Source organism: Aquila chrysaetos, unplaced genomic scaffold, assembly GCF_900496995.4.
Source record: "Aquila chrysaetos chrysaetos unplaced genomic scaffold, bAquChr1.4, whole genome shotgun sequence".
Lineage (NCBI taxonomy): Eukaryota > Metazoa > Chordata > Aves > Accipitriformes > Accipitridae > Aquila > Aquila chrysaetos.
This window is the reverse complement of record NW_024470397.1, coordinates 72166-85955: the sequence shown is the minus strand read 5'-3', so window position 1 is coordinate 85955 and position 13790 is coordinate 72166. Positions and strand designations below refer to the sequence as shown.

General features: G+C 52.9%; 2 protein-coding genes across 3 annotated transcripts; both read left to right on the top strand.

Annotated features, from left to right (window-relative positions):
• Positions 1–7359: 7359 nt before the first annotated feature.
• TBCB (tubulin folding cofactor B) lies at positions 7360–10519 on the top strand. Of its 2 annotated transcripts, none has more exons than XM_030006803.2 (6): positions 7360–7566; positions 8392–8535; positions 9385–9576; positions 9669–9741; positions 9839–10325; positions 10428–10519. In XM_030006803.2, the coding sequence occupies exons 1-6, from the start codon at positions 7420–7422 to the stop codon at positions 10510–10512; spliced, it is 1128 nt and encodes a 375-aa protein (XP_029862663.2). In that variant the 5' UTR covers positions 7360–7419; the 3' UTR covers positions 10513–10519. The 2 variants fall into 2 exon arrangements, with proteins under 2 accessions (XP_029862663.2, XP_029862664.1); XM_030006804.2 differs by lacking the exon at positions 10428–10519 and adding an exon at positions 8835–8931 and having other exon boundaries at positions 7368–7566; positions 9839–10137.
• Positions 10520–10877: 358 nt separating this feature from the next.
• On the top strand, positions 10878–13216 carry TMEM160 (transmembrane protein 160). Its single transcript, XM_030006806.2, has 3 exons — positions 10878–11067; positions 11412–11504; positions 12078–13216. The coding sequence occupies exons 1-3, from the start codon at positions 10893–10895 to the stop codon at positions 12293–12295; spliced, it is 486 nt and encodes a 161-aa protein (XP_029862666.1). The 5' UTR covers positions 10878–10892; the 3' UTR covers positions 12296–13216.
• Positions 13217–13790: the final 574 nt, after the last annotated feature.

Here is a 13790-nt window from a genome sequence, read left to right as displayed (position 1 = left end):
TTGTAAGCCTTGCACAGTGTGTTCGCTTTTGCAAGGCAGTGTTAGCTCCTGCAAACAGGTGCAGTTGGAAACTTTGTAACTATAAGGTCCTGCTAAGTGAACGGGATAGCTCGGCTTTCAATGCCTAATAAGGAAATATTTTAAGGCACGCATGCTCTAAACGACAAGAAACACAGAAGAAGACTACAACCTTCAATCCCACGACCCCCTTAGCAACCAGGCGCGCAATCGCAGAAGACACTAAACAAGGCCACGTGGGCCGGGACTCTGGGCTTCAGCCCGGCAACCAAGGGCTATAAAAAGGGGACTCTAAAGGGGTTGGGTGCGCGCCCTTTGGTAGAGCAGAGACTCCCCGGCCGCCCAGCGCTGTTTTGCCTGCTTGCTGCTTGCCTCAATAAATTTTGATTGGACTGTCCACAGGCTGACGTATAATTTGTCGTCGCCACCCATAACACTAGGATCTCTTGTTTAACACTGCGCAGTTAACAACAAAACTGGTTTTGGGCTGGCAAAAAAGAACTATATACATATCATCTGTTTCCTCCCGGCCTGCGGTTATACGACGACCGACAAAATGGTTAAAGATTACATATACAGTGAGGGTCACATTTTATTATGTGGCTCTAGCATTGTTTATATTGACACAAATCAGATGAACACATTTCACATGTATAACAGGTGTGTATTTAACCTGCACAGTTAGACTAGACAGGTGCACATGATAGGTGGACCAATCCCCCGTGTGCCCAGCGCTGCAATAAAGGAGTGCCTGCTTCTTAACTTCTCATTGCTGTTAAGGAGTTTTATTCTGGATTTTGGCAACAGTAGGGGAAGAGATAAAATATTTGTCTACTCCTCTGCCAGTAGTTTTGAATGGAAAATTAGTCTGGGGAAGATTTGTAATTTCTCGACTCTTCCATTTCCCTTCTGGGATGAGACCTCTTGCAGGAATTTGGCACGTTTATCTCTTCGGCACCTACAGGGATCCAATTAATTGTAATGGGTTCTGAAGTAATCCAGCTTAAAGAACAAAACCACAGTGATTTAAAAATACCACCCGAATTAGCTGGAGTTCCCAGAAAACTTTGGAGTACATCAGGAGATGAAGTAGGATTATTAAAATCTGCTGAACCAGTTGTGATAAAAACAAAAGGAGGGACTCCTCCCTCAATTTGGCAATATCCAATTATAAATGAAGCCATTCCTAGCATTGGAAAACAAATTGTGCATTTTTTTAGAAAAGGGGATTTTGGAAGAATGCCGTAGTCCCTATAATAACCCAATTTTGCCAGTGAATAAACATAGGACAGATAAGGATGGAGATCCTGAATATAGAGTTGTTCAAGATTTACGAGCCGTGAGTGAGCATGTAATTGCTCTACACCCTGTGGTGCCGGATCCTAGTCTGATTTTAACCCAGATTCCAGTCTGGGCACAGTATTTCACAGTGCTTGACCTTACTGGAGCTTTCTTTAGTATTCCAGTTGCTGAAGAAGGCCAATCGATTTTTGCCTTGGCTTGGCAAGGGAAACAACTTACTTGGACCAGGCTACCACAAGGTTTTACCAGCTCACTAACGATTTTTTCTTAGATTTTGAAGAATGATTTACAAGATTTAGTTTTTCCAAATAAATCGATCTTGGTGCAACAGGTTGATGATTTGTTATTGGCAAGTAAAACTAAGAATGATCGTATTCGAGATACTGAATATCTGTGTATCCAGCTTGTTAAAAAGAGACACTGTGCATCTCCATCTAAACTGCAGTTTTGCAAGCACAAGTAAAATATTTGGGATTTATATTAAAGCCCGGAAGGTGAGGAGTAGACCCTGAAAGGGTTCAAGCAATTCAAGAAATACCTAGACCAGTGATGAAAAAACAGTTGAGAGGATTTTTAAGACAGGTAGGATTTTGCCATCCTTGGATCCCGGGATTCAGTGAAATAGCTAAACCTCTGTATGAAGCAACTTGAAATGAGGAAATGGAACCAATCGCTTGGGGCACTGAGAGGGAGAAAGCCTTTCATACTTGAAAGGCTGCACTCTTACCTGCCCCAGCATTAGGGCTTCCTGATTTTTCAAAACCTTTTAAATATATTGTGAGGAAGCAAAAGGGGTTGCGAAGAGAGTGTTAGTACAAACTTTAGGACTGCATGAGACACCTGTTGCTTATTTTTCTTCTACATTGGACCCAGTGACTAAATGAACTCCTTTTTGTATCAAAGCAATAGCAGCTGCAGCTGAAATGGTTGGGAAAGCCAAAACAATTGTTTTAGGTCATCCACTAACTGAGTATCCCATGAGGTAGAAATTTTGTTAACACAATATGCGGAGAAAGCTTTGTCTCCACAACAAGCACATAGATAGGAAATAATTCTTTTATTGGCTGATAATTTGAAACTGGAAAGGTGCAACACTTTAAACCCTGCAACTTTAATACCTTTACCCTCTGACGGAGAAAAAGATAACTACAATTGTGTTTACTCATAAGTGAAACCAGCAAGCTGTGAGATGACCTGAGAGATCAACCTTTAGATAACCCTGATTTGAACCTCTTCATGGATGGTTCATCTTACTACAAAGAAGGTCGAAGACATACTGGTTTTGCAGTCACCACAGAAACACAGGTACTGTTGGCTGGACCTTTGCCTGCACCTTTGGGTGCACAAGGAGCAGAAATAATTGCTCTCACTAAAGCTGCTAAATATGCAATTGGAGTAAGAGTTAACATTTATGCAGACTGTAAATATGCCTTTAGTGTATGTCATGCTACAGGGACCTTATGGAAGGAAAGGGGTTTTCTGACTTCAGCGGGAAAAACTGCTGCCCATGGACAACAGATCAAAGACCTCTTAGAAGTGATCCAATTGCCCTCTGAAATATCTGTGATCTATATAAAGGCACACACTCAGAGACAAGACATGATCGCAAAGGGAAGTTCTCTAGCCACCCAAGTCACTACAGTAGCAGCACGACAGGTTGTGTCCATTATGTCTCTGTTACAATATGAAATAACATTGGAGCACCCAGATCTGAATAAGCTGTATGAAGACCTCCCTGAAGAAGAAAAACAACAATGGACTCGGCTGGGAGCCCACCAGCGAGAAGGGCGGTGGATTCTGAACAACAAACCTCTCCCTCCAAAAAGGTATTTATTACTTATAACGTGGTGGCACCATGAGAGGACCCATGGGGGACTGGAGAGCCTAGCGCTCCAAATGAAGAGACTCTGGGCAGCCCCGGGAATTTATGCAGCAGCAAAAAGAATTTGTGAAGGATGTAAGCTTTGCAGACAATATGCTTCGGTGGGAATTAAACCTCCTGGTGGGAAAAGACCTCCAGGCACCTTTCCTTTTCAAAAACTCCAGATTGATTATGCAGACATGCCAAAAACAATGGGGTACTCTTACATGTTAGTGATTGTTGATCAGCTGTCAGGATGGGTGGAAGCTTTCCTGACTAGGAAAAATGATTCTAAGGCAGTAGTAAAAGCCTTCTTGAAAGAAATCATTCCAAGGTATGGGGTTCCTGAAGTAATTGACTCAGATCAAGGGATTCATTTCACAGCTGCTATTCTGATTCAGATTTATAATTCTTTGGGGATTTTTGATAAATTTCATACTCCACCCCGAATCATCCCTTCAGGTAGAACGAATGAATAGGACATTAAAGGAGAAATTAGTAAAAGTTTGTAAACAGACTGCTTGGAAATGGCCTGAGGCTCTAAATTTAGTTTTGTGGGGTATTAGGAATACTCCAAGGCAACCAACTGGAGTTTCTCCGGCTGAGATCCTTTTTGGGAGAATATTTGCTGTTCCAGGTACGTATGTGCCAGCAAAGACTAGCCTGTTGGATGGAGATGAACAGGTAACACAATACCTCTTGTATCTACAAAACTCTTTTTTTCCAAATGCGTAACCATGCCTGTTGGTATCAGGGAATAAGCCCTGAAATCCAAGTTCATGATATACAGCCAGGGGACAAAGTTTATATAAAGAATTTCAAAAGAAAAAACAGATTTGAACCAAAATGGGAAGGACCTTAAACTGTCCTACTAACTTCTTTTTATGCCATCAAGGTATCTGGGAAAGAAACTTGGATCCGTCATTCGCATGCCCGCAAAGAATCTGAAGCGTAACGGACAATTATAAAGTATTACTCCTACTTGTACTTTTCTGTATTTTACCCTGGAGTGACACCTTGTGGACAAAATTTGCATTGCGATATCGAGATGCCTGTACCAATACAACTGTTATGCCATACAGTGATTGTTCTTTTCAACTTTCGGGCCAAACTACAGGCCTACAGGCAAAGCCTGGACAGGTCATTTTTTCGGCTAGTTATCTGAAAACCAGATAGAGAAACCCTATTTATCCACTTCTTAATTCTCTCGAATTCTGTGCCAATGTTATAAGTAGACTTGACGTTTTCGTGGGATACTTGGTCCAACGGTCATGGTTTTTCTAAACAGTGGTGAGGATATGCCATTCCAGGAACTTATCCTGTATATCATATTCACCTTCAAGAACCAACATGGGGAATTGGGACATGGTGCTTTGACCATCAAATGTGGGGAATTTATGGTAAGAGACACTGGTGCTGTCATCGATTCTATCTATCAAGCAATTGTTTTACTTTCAAATTTAGGATTGTAATAATCAAATGGGGTCCTAATCTTGAGTGGAATTTTTGGCACTGTCACACGGATTATCCTCATTCATATAACATGCCAGCTCTGAATGTGTTAAAACAATTGGTACGGAAACCTAGGGATGTTCACCAAGTAGAAAATGCCTGGACCAAAAATATGCATGTGACATTGATGAAATCTTTTACTGATAATCTAAATTTAAGTGAATGTTGTATTTGTGTTGCTCTACCAAAGACAGTGAATCAAGGATTTCAGTTAGTAGGAATAACGATTCCTAAAATGCAAATTGGAAAAAATACTGGTTTAATACTACTTTTTCCGAATCTTATGAAGAACAGATTTGAGAAATTAGACTATCAAACTCAGGAGACTATTCACAAGTCCACTGTGTACAAAGATGTTATCCCCCAAGTGTTGATAATCAACATTTATGCAAAAGTCATTCATTTGTAGGAAATTGGACTCAATGCCAAAACATGAGTTCTCTCAACTCAGGATTGCATTTACGTTGGCGAGCACCTGAGGATCTGCGTTTAAGTTGGCGAGCACCTATTTTTTGGTTATGTGGGAGCAAAGTTTATAAAGCTTTGCCTCCAGATTGGGGAGGTATTTGTACCCTAGGAATAATGTCTACAGATTTGGAAATTCACCCAAATGCTGTCTCGAGTGCAACATGGCATAGAACCTTTTTAATTTGAACCCGAAGAACTCTAAATCCCTTAACTGAAAGACCAACAGGATTCCATTCATTTGTTAGGTGGTTAATTCCAGCTTTAGGAGTAAGTGAATTGGAAAAAGCAGTCTTAAATGTCTCTGGAGAAATTGAAAAATTAGCAAATTCAACTGCTCACGGACTTTTCACTCTCCAGAAAGAGGTAACTGAACTTTCAGAAATGACTATCCAAAACCAAATGGCTTTAGACATGATTCTGGCTTCACAAGTTGGAGTTTGCACTGTCCTAAATACCGGTTGCTGTATGTATACTGACCAATCAGGAGAATTAATAACAGATGTCCAGAAAATTTGGGAGGTTAGTGCCACAATGCAACAAATTCAAAGAGATGACACATCCTGGGGATTTTCTGACACATTCTCTTGGTTAACATCTTGTTTTCTAAATTTGACTACTTGGGTGAAAAAACTAATTGTAATAGTCTTTGTTGTTATAATCACAGTAGTATGTGTGATTGTTTTCTTTCAATGCTGTATAAGTTGTAGCTCTAGGATAGTACAGAAGATAGACAAATGTGGAGTTGTCACTAGGATCGCAGGAGTGCAATGAAAAACAAAGGGAGGGAATTGTAAAAGGAACTAGGCCTTAAGCCTCATTGTTTCTAAGACTATTCATATCAGACATAACTAATGATTAGAGATTGCTTTAGATGTGATTAATAGAATGCAGGTGCTTATAAAACAATATATATAAGCTGCTTATTTGTCCTATGTGTCTCCCCCTCCATGGCTGGCTTGAAACCCAGTCAAGCTGAATCGACAGAAGAAGAATCCTACATCTCAGACCTAAGACATGGGAGTAAGTGATTAACTTTAGAACAAGATAAATTAATAGAATAGCCTGAGTGATTTTCAGAAATTCAAAGCTGATCTTTGATGTTTAAGAAGATAAGTGATCGTGGTGACCCAAGAACTTCTGCCTATGACCACTAACTTCAGAAGAACCAGGACACGAGAATTGATGAGATAAGTTGATGAATGAGAACGACATGTGAACAGAGATCAGCTGGAAAATTACAAAGATTTTGGACTGGGATAGTAGGTGGCAAAAGGTATATAAGACTGAGAAATTTTTGGAAGTTTGCCATTCACTGCGGTGGTGGCCCAACTCTGAGTTGTTAATAAAGCAAACCTAGAGAAACCCATGACTGAAAATCCTTTAATGGCAGCTGAGGAAGCTGGGGCTGTTCAGCCTGGAGAAGAGGAGGCTGAAGGGAGACCTTATAGCTCTCTACAACTACCTGAAGGGGGGTTGTAGTGAGGTGGCTGCTGGTCTGTTCTGTCAGGTGGCTGGAGATAGGACGAGAGGAAATGGCCTCAAGTTGCATCAGGGGAGGTTTAGATTGGATATTAGGAAAAGTTTATTCACCAAAAGGGTTGTTGAGCACTGGAACAGGCTGTCCAGGGAAGTGGTGGAGTCACCATCCCTGGAGGTGTTCAAAAACCGCGTAGACTGGGTACTCCAGAACACGGTTTAGTGGGCATGGTGGTGTTGGGTTGACGGTTGGACTCGATGATCTTAAAGGTCTTTTCCAACCTAAACGACTCCATGATTCTGTTGCACACTTGCGCCCTGTTCATTGCACACCTGCACCCCGTTCATTGCACACCTGCACCCCTGTCCTTTGCTCCATTGCGCCGCCATGCATTGCACACCTGGACCCCCTGCTTTGCACACCCGCACCCCGTGCATTGCTCCATCGCACCCCGTGCCTTGCACACTTGCACCCTCCCACACCCGCACCCCGCGCGCGGCTCTGCCGCCCCGCCCCGTGACTCGCCCGCGCCCCGCTCCGCCCCGCGCGCCCTTGCCTGCCCCGCCCACCTCTCTCCGCCCCCTCCCTCCTGCCACCACGACGCGTCTGCTACTGGCGGGACGGCGGCGGGCGGGCGAGGCAGCTCCCGCCCCATTGGCTAGGCGTTAGCGCGCGGGGCGGTCCTTCGGCTCCCATTGATTGGGTGGCGGGGGCGGGTCGAGCGTACGGGGCGGGCCGAAGGTTCCAGAAGCGGCGGCGGCGGCGACGGCGGGGCCGCACCATGAAGGCGGCGGCGGAGGCTGGGGCCGGGCCGGGGCTGGGGCCGTTGCTCGGGACCGGCTCCGTGTCGCTGGTGGTGAGCAGCAGCCTGAACACCTTCTGCGCCCACAAGCGTTACAGCACCGGCCTCACCATTGCCGAGTTCAAGGTACCGGTACCAGGGCCCTCCCCGCCGGGCGGGACCTTCCTCCCCCCCCGCCCCAATCACGGACCGGGCCCCGCCGGGACCCTCCTCCTACTCCTCCTCCTCCCTCTTATGGGAGCTGGGCCCGGTCCCTCCCTCTGACAGGGAACCACGCCCCACCGGGATCTCCTCTTCCTCACCGGGACCGGGACACCTCCCCCCCCCTCACCGGGACCGGGGACATCCCCGTTCCCCCTTCACCGGGCCAGCCCCCCCCTTCCTCCTTGGGGCTAGGGACTCCCTTCTCCTCCTCACGGGGATCCGCCCCCCCCTTCCCCCCCCGGGAGCCCCTGTCCTCCTCCTCCTCACCGGGACGCCCCCCCCCCCCCCGGACGCCCCTCCTCGCCCCGGGACCCCCCCCCCCGGGACCACCCCCCCCCTCCCCGGGACCGGGGACATCCCCGTTCCCCCTTCACCGGGCCACACCCTTCTTTCCTCCCTGGGGCTAGGGACCCCCTCCTCCTCCTCCTCACGGGGATCCGCCCCTCCGCCCCCCTTCCTCACCGGGACACCCCCTCCCTCTTCTCCTCCTCCTCAATGGGACACTCCCCCTCTCCTCACCCTCCTCACTGGGACCCCCTGTCCTCCTTCTCACCAGGACCCCCCCCCACCCTCGTCCTCACCGGGAATCCCCCTCCCTCCCCCTCCCCGGGGCCAACCCCCCCTGCCGTGCCCGACCCAGGGTGGGGGAGGCCAGGACCAGGCTGGTTACTCCTTTTGCCCACTCCCCACCCAAGATCAGGACCAGGATCCCACCCCCCCCCCCCCCCCCACCCTTTCCCCTCGCAGTGCAAACTGGAGCTGGTGGTGGGCAGCCCGGCCTCCTGCATGGACCTGGAGCTGTACGGTGCTGAGGAGCAGCTGCTGGGACGCCTGGACTGTGACGAGGCCCTGCTGGGCTCCTACCCCGTGGCCGATGGCTGCCGCGTGCACGTGGGTCCCGTCCCCCCCCCCCCCCCCCCCTTTTTTCCCTAGTTCTCACCCCAAAATTACACCCTGCAACCACCCTGTTGCACCCCTGTTTCCCTACTTCTCACCCCAAAGTCCCACTGGTGCCGGTGCACCCCCTTTTTCTACCACCCCCCAACCAGGCCCTGTATCCCTGCTGGTGCTAGCATACCCTAGCAGCTTTTCACCCCAAAATGGGTTCCCCCCCGCCATTGGGGGAGACCCCACAATAACTCCCCGGGGTGGGGGTGCCCCCCACCCCTTGCAGTAACGAGGTGCTGCAGGTGATCGACCAGAGCAGGGCACGCATGGGGGAGTACGAGGACGTCTCACGGGTGGAGAAGTACGAGATCGCCGAGAGCGACTACAAAAAGCGGCCAGGTGACACCAGTGTCCCCCGGCAGGCCACCTCCCCCCCTCCCCGGGGATGTCCCCGGCCCCAAGGGGATGTCCCCATTCCATGTCCCCTGTGGTGGCACTCATTCCATGCCTGCTGTGTAACTGTGTCACCGTCCCATCCCCTCCAGTGACACTCTCCCTGTCCCCACTGTGTCACCATTCCTCCAGTTGAGGTGACAATCCCCTGTCCCCCCACGGTGACACTGTCCCTGTCCCCACTGTGTCACTGTCCCCCCAGTTGAGGTGACAATCCCCTGTCCCCCCGTGGTGACACTTGCTACCACCCCTGCCGTGTCACACACCCCTGCAAGACGTTCCCCCATCCTGTCACCAACCTCTGTCAGTCACCTCTGCTACTCACTGGGGTGGGAGCAGGGGGTTGCTGTTTGCCATCCCCAGCCCCCCGCGGTACCGATGTCCTGCCTGTCCCCGCAGAGTCCCTTTGGTCCTTCCTGCGCCAGCAGCGTTGGGGACATTATGACGCTGAGGGGACACGGCGCCGGGCAGACGAGCAGCAGCAACGCCGGGCCCAGGAAGCAGCGCTGGCGGCCGCCCTCCCCCTCGGTGCCCGTTGTCAAGTCCGGCTACTGGGACAACCCTCCAAACTTGCCACCATCATGTTTGTGGGTATGTGTCCCCAAACTGTCCCCAAATGTCCCCAGTGTTGTCTCCAAACAGCCCCCCCTGCCCCAAGACTGACCCCCGCTTCTCCCGCACAGGCCAAACCCACTTCAAGCGAGGCTACTGGGTGGGTGTCCGCTATGATGAGCCGCTGGGCAAGCATGACAGCAGGTAAGGTCCCCAAAATGTCCCTGAGGTGTCCCCTTCTTTTAGGAGGGGTCCCCCAAAATTCAGGTGTTGTTTCCCCCCCCCCACCTCCTCCCTGCAGTGTGGGCGGCCGCCGTTATTTCGAGTGCCAGCCCAAATACGGCGCCTTCGTCAAACCCCAGAGCGTCACCCCCGGGGACTTCCCCGAGGAGGAGGACGGCCTCAAGGATGAGCTGTGAGGGGACACTGGGGCGGGGACACACTGGGGGGGATGGGACACACTGGGACATACATACACACACACCCACACACACGCACGATGCTGGGGACACAGCGGGGGGGGGCACTGGGGGAAACCACAGCCTCAAATCGCTGTGTTTTTCCCTTGTTTTGGGGTGCCCCCCCCCAGCGCATTCCAGTGCTGGTTTGAGCCCCCAAAATTCCGCCCCCCCCCCGCCTCTGGCGGGGGGCGGGGCTCCCCGCGCCAGCCACGCCCTCTCCCCGCTAGAAGGTGGGGGGGAGAGGGCGTGGCGTGCGGTGTGCTGCAGCCAATGGGCGGGCGAGTTGGGGAGGAGGAGGCGGTGCCGGAAGGAGTGGCCAATGGGCGGGTAAGTGGGGCCGCGGGGGCGATCGTACAATAACACCCCCCACCCCCACCCCAGCCCCGGTACCAACCCCCCCGGTAACGAACCGCCATTTTCTCTCTCCCAGAGCCGCCGCCAGCGCTGCCCCGCCCCTCCTCCCCCTCCGCGGGGCACCGGCGGGGCGGCCCCGCCTCATAAAGTGGCGTTTTAAGGTGGAAGACGGTGTTTTGGTCATTTTTGTGCGAGTGGGGTGGTGGGGAGAAGGGTTTTGGGGTGAATTTGGGGGTTTTCGGGGTCGAGCGTGAGAGAAGGGGCCCGGCTCTTCCCGACATACCCCGCGCGTAGCCAATAGGAACGTTTCTTCCGCTTGAGAGAGGGCGGGACGTAGCGCACCGGCCTATCGCCGCGTATCATTCCCCGCGCGGGGTGGGACTGCGTCGACGAACGCGCGTCTTCGCCAATAGGCGCGGTAACCCGCAGTGAGCGGCGGCAAGGGCGACCAACGGCCGTTCGGCGGCGGCGCCGGGAAGGAAGGCCTGGGTGGAAGGAGGCGGGGGGGGAAGGGGGGGCGGGGGACGTGGCGGGGCCGCCATGGGCTGGTGGGGCGGTGCGGGGCGGGCGGTGGCGGCCTTGGCGCTGCGGAGGCTGCGGGGGGCGGCGGGGCGGCCTCGGTACAGCCTGGGCCGGGCCCCGCCGCCGCCCCCCCCCGCCGCCTCCGACCTGGAACGGGCGGACGCCTGGCTGCTGCGGAAGGCGCTGGAGGGAGGTAAGGGGCGGGGCGGGGACCGGCGGGAATGCGGCAGGGGGCGGAGCCGAGGCGAGAGGGAGCTGAGGGCGGAGCTTGAGGGGTGAAGGGAGCTGGGGGCGGGGTGAGGGAGCTGGGGGCGGGTCCTGAGGACAGGATAAGTGAGCTGGGGGCAGGGCTTGAGGGGGTGAAGGGAGCTGGGGGCGGGGCTTGAGGGGGTGAAGGGAGCTGGGGGCGGGGCTTGAGGACAGGATAAGGGAGCTGGGGGCGGGGCTTGAGGGAGGGGCGAGGGGGATCCCCCCACAGGGGGGCGGGGGGGATCCCCTTGCGCCCCCCACACTGACACCGCCCTCCCCCCCCACCAGGTCTCCTCTCCTGGTTCCGTAACGGGCTCCTGGCCACCGGCGTCGGCGTCATCTCCTACGTCCAGAGCGACACTGGCCGTGATGCTGCCTACGGTGGGGACGGGATGGGGGCGGCACCCACCTGGGCACACCCCTACCCACCCATCAGACACACCCGCCCCCAGGGACAACCCCCCTCCTGGAGACACCCACCTCCCCTTGGGGACACCCACCCTGAGGACACCCACCTCCCCTTGGGGACACCCACCCTGCCCAGGGCACCCACCCAGGGCCCACAGCCACCCCCAAGGACACCCACCCACGGGACACCCATTTCCTCTTGGGGACACCTACCCTGATGACACCCCCCTGACACCCCCAGACGGACCCCCCCTCTCCCCCCAGGCCCCCCCGCCCCCAGCCCCATCACCCTCCCCACACCTGAAAACCAACCAAAATCCCCCAAATCCCAGTCACCCGTCTGCCCCCACCCCCCTGTGGGTGCCCATTTTGGTGCCATTTCCTCCATTTCACAGTCCGTGTCCCTCCATTTTGCTAAATTTTGCTGCATTTTACCTATTTGTCGTCATAATAAGCGCCCCCCCCCACTCTCGGAGGGGAAGGAACCCCTTAAATACTCTAACGTAGCTCTTTTTTGAGTTTATTTGTCCTTTTCTTTTTTTTTAGGCTTTTTCATCTTGGGGGGCCTGTGTGTTTCCTATGGGGCAGGCTCCTACCTGGTGAACCTGGTGCTGCTGCGGCGGCCCATGATGCTGCCGGCGCCCACCGCTGCCGCCAACGCTGCCGCTGCCGCGCTGCTGGCCCTGCTCTGGCTCTGCGCCCTCTCCCTCTACGTTGGGCGTTTGGAGGTGGAGATCGTCCCCGAGGAGCCCCCCGAAAAGTGACCCCGGGGTGGGGGGGGGGGGGGGGCGAGAGAGATGATAACGGGGATCCCGTCAGTGATGGGGTGGGAAAGTAACTCCTGGGGGATTGGAAACTGCGTTGGGGGGGGGGTAAAAACCAATGCGGGGGGGTGTGTAAATCTATACTAGGGGGAATTAAACACCCCCCCCCCCAGAAGATTAAACCCACCCCAGTGGGGATTAGCGCCCCCCCCCCCCAAAGATTAATGCTCCACCAGTGGGGATTAAACCCCTGCCCAGAAAATTACCCCCCCCCCCCGTGGGGATTAAACCCTACCCTAGGAGGATTAACCCCCCCAGTGGGGATTAATCTCCCCCCAAGAGGATTAAAACCACCCTGGGAGGATTAAGCCTCTCCCCCCAGGAGGATTAAATGATAAAATTCGGCCCCTGGGAGGATTAACATCCCACCCAGGAGGATTAAAAGCCACCCCTGGGGGATTACCCCCCCCCCCCCCCGAAGGATTAAAACTGCACCTGGGAAGATTACCCCCCCCCAGGGGGATCAAAAACACCTGGAGGGTTGGATTAAAATCCAATTAAAGCCCCTCCCAGGGTCAGGATTGCTCACGCCCCTCCCAGATGCTGTTTTTGTGCAAAACCCCTCAGTTTTGGCTGCTTTATATTTATTCACTCGCCCTCAGCGTGTGGGGGGATCCGCACCCTCCTGGGGCATTTGCTGCACCCACCGTGTTTGCACGCTCATTCCTGCTGCGAAAAACGGGGTTTTTGAGCAAAACTCGCCTCTGCGTGGCTCTGCTCTGGGGGTTTTACTAAAAAATTAGTGTTTATTGGGGTGCCGTGCCGGAAACGGGCGTTTTTGGCCTCGGTTATTGCAGCCCCTGCAGTTGGTGCGGGGCAACGGGGCGGAGATGGACTGGGAAATAAAAATGTGGAAAAAGCCCCAATTTGTCACCAATTCATTTACAGGCAGAGGGAAAAACCCCAGTTTGCAGCTGATTTGCCCCCAAATTCCTGCTGATTAACCCGAAAATTGTCTCCCCACTTTGCAAAGCCCAGTTTGCAACTGGTTCCCAGTTTGCTGCTGCTCATTCCCAGTTCACCACTGGTTCCCAGTTTGCAGTGCCCAGTTCCCAGTTTGCTGCTCCTCCCCAGTTTGCTGCTGCTCATTCTGTTCACCACTGGTTCTCAGTTTGCAGTGCCCAGCTCCTAGTTTGTTACCTATTCCCAGTTTGCAACTGGTTCCCAGTCCACCAAGCCCAGTTTGCAACTGGCTTCCCCACATTGCAAAGCCCAGTTTGCAACTGGTTCCCAGTTTGCTGCCTGTTCCCAGGGTGCAAAGCCCACTTTACAACCAGTTCCCAGTTTGCAATGCCCAGTTCGCCGCTCATTCCCAGTTCACCACTAGTTCCCAGTTTACAACCCCCCTCCCGCACTGCCCCCCTCAAAAAACCACCACAGCGACTTTGAAATTATTCTTATTTCTTTTTTTTCTTGTCTTCCTTCTTTTTTCTTC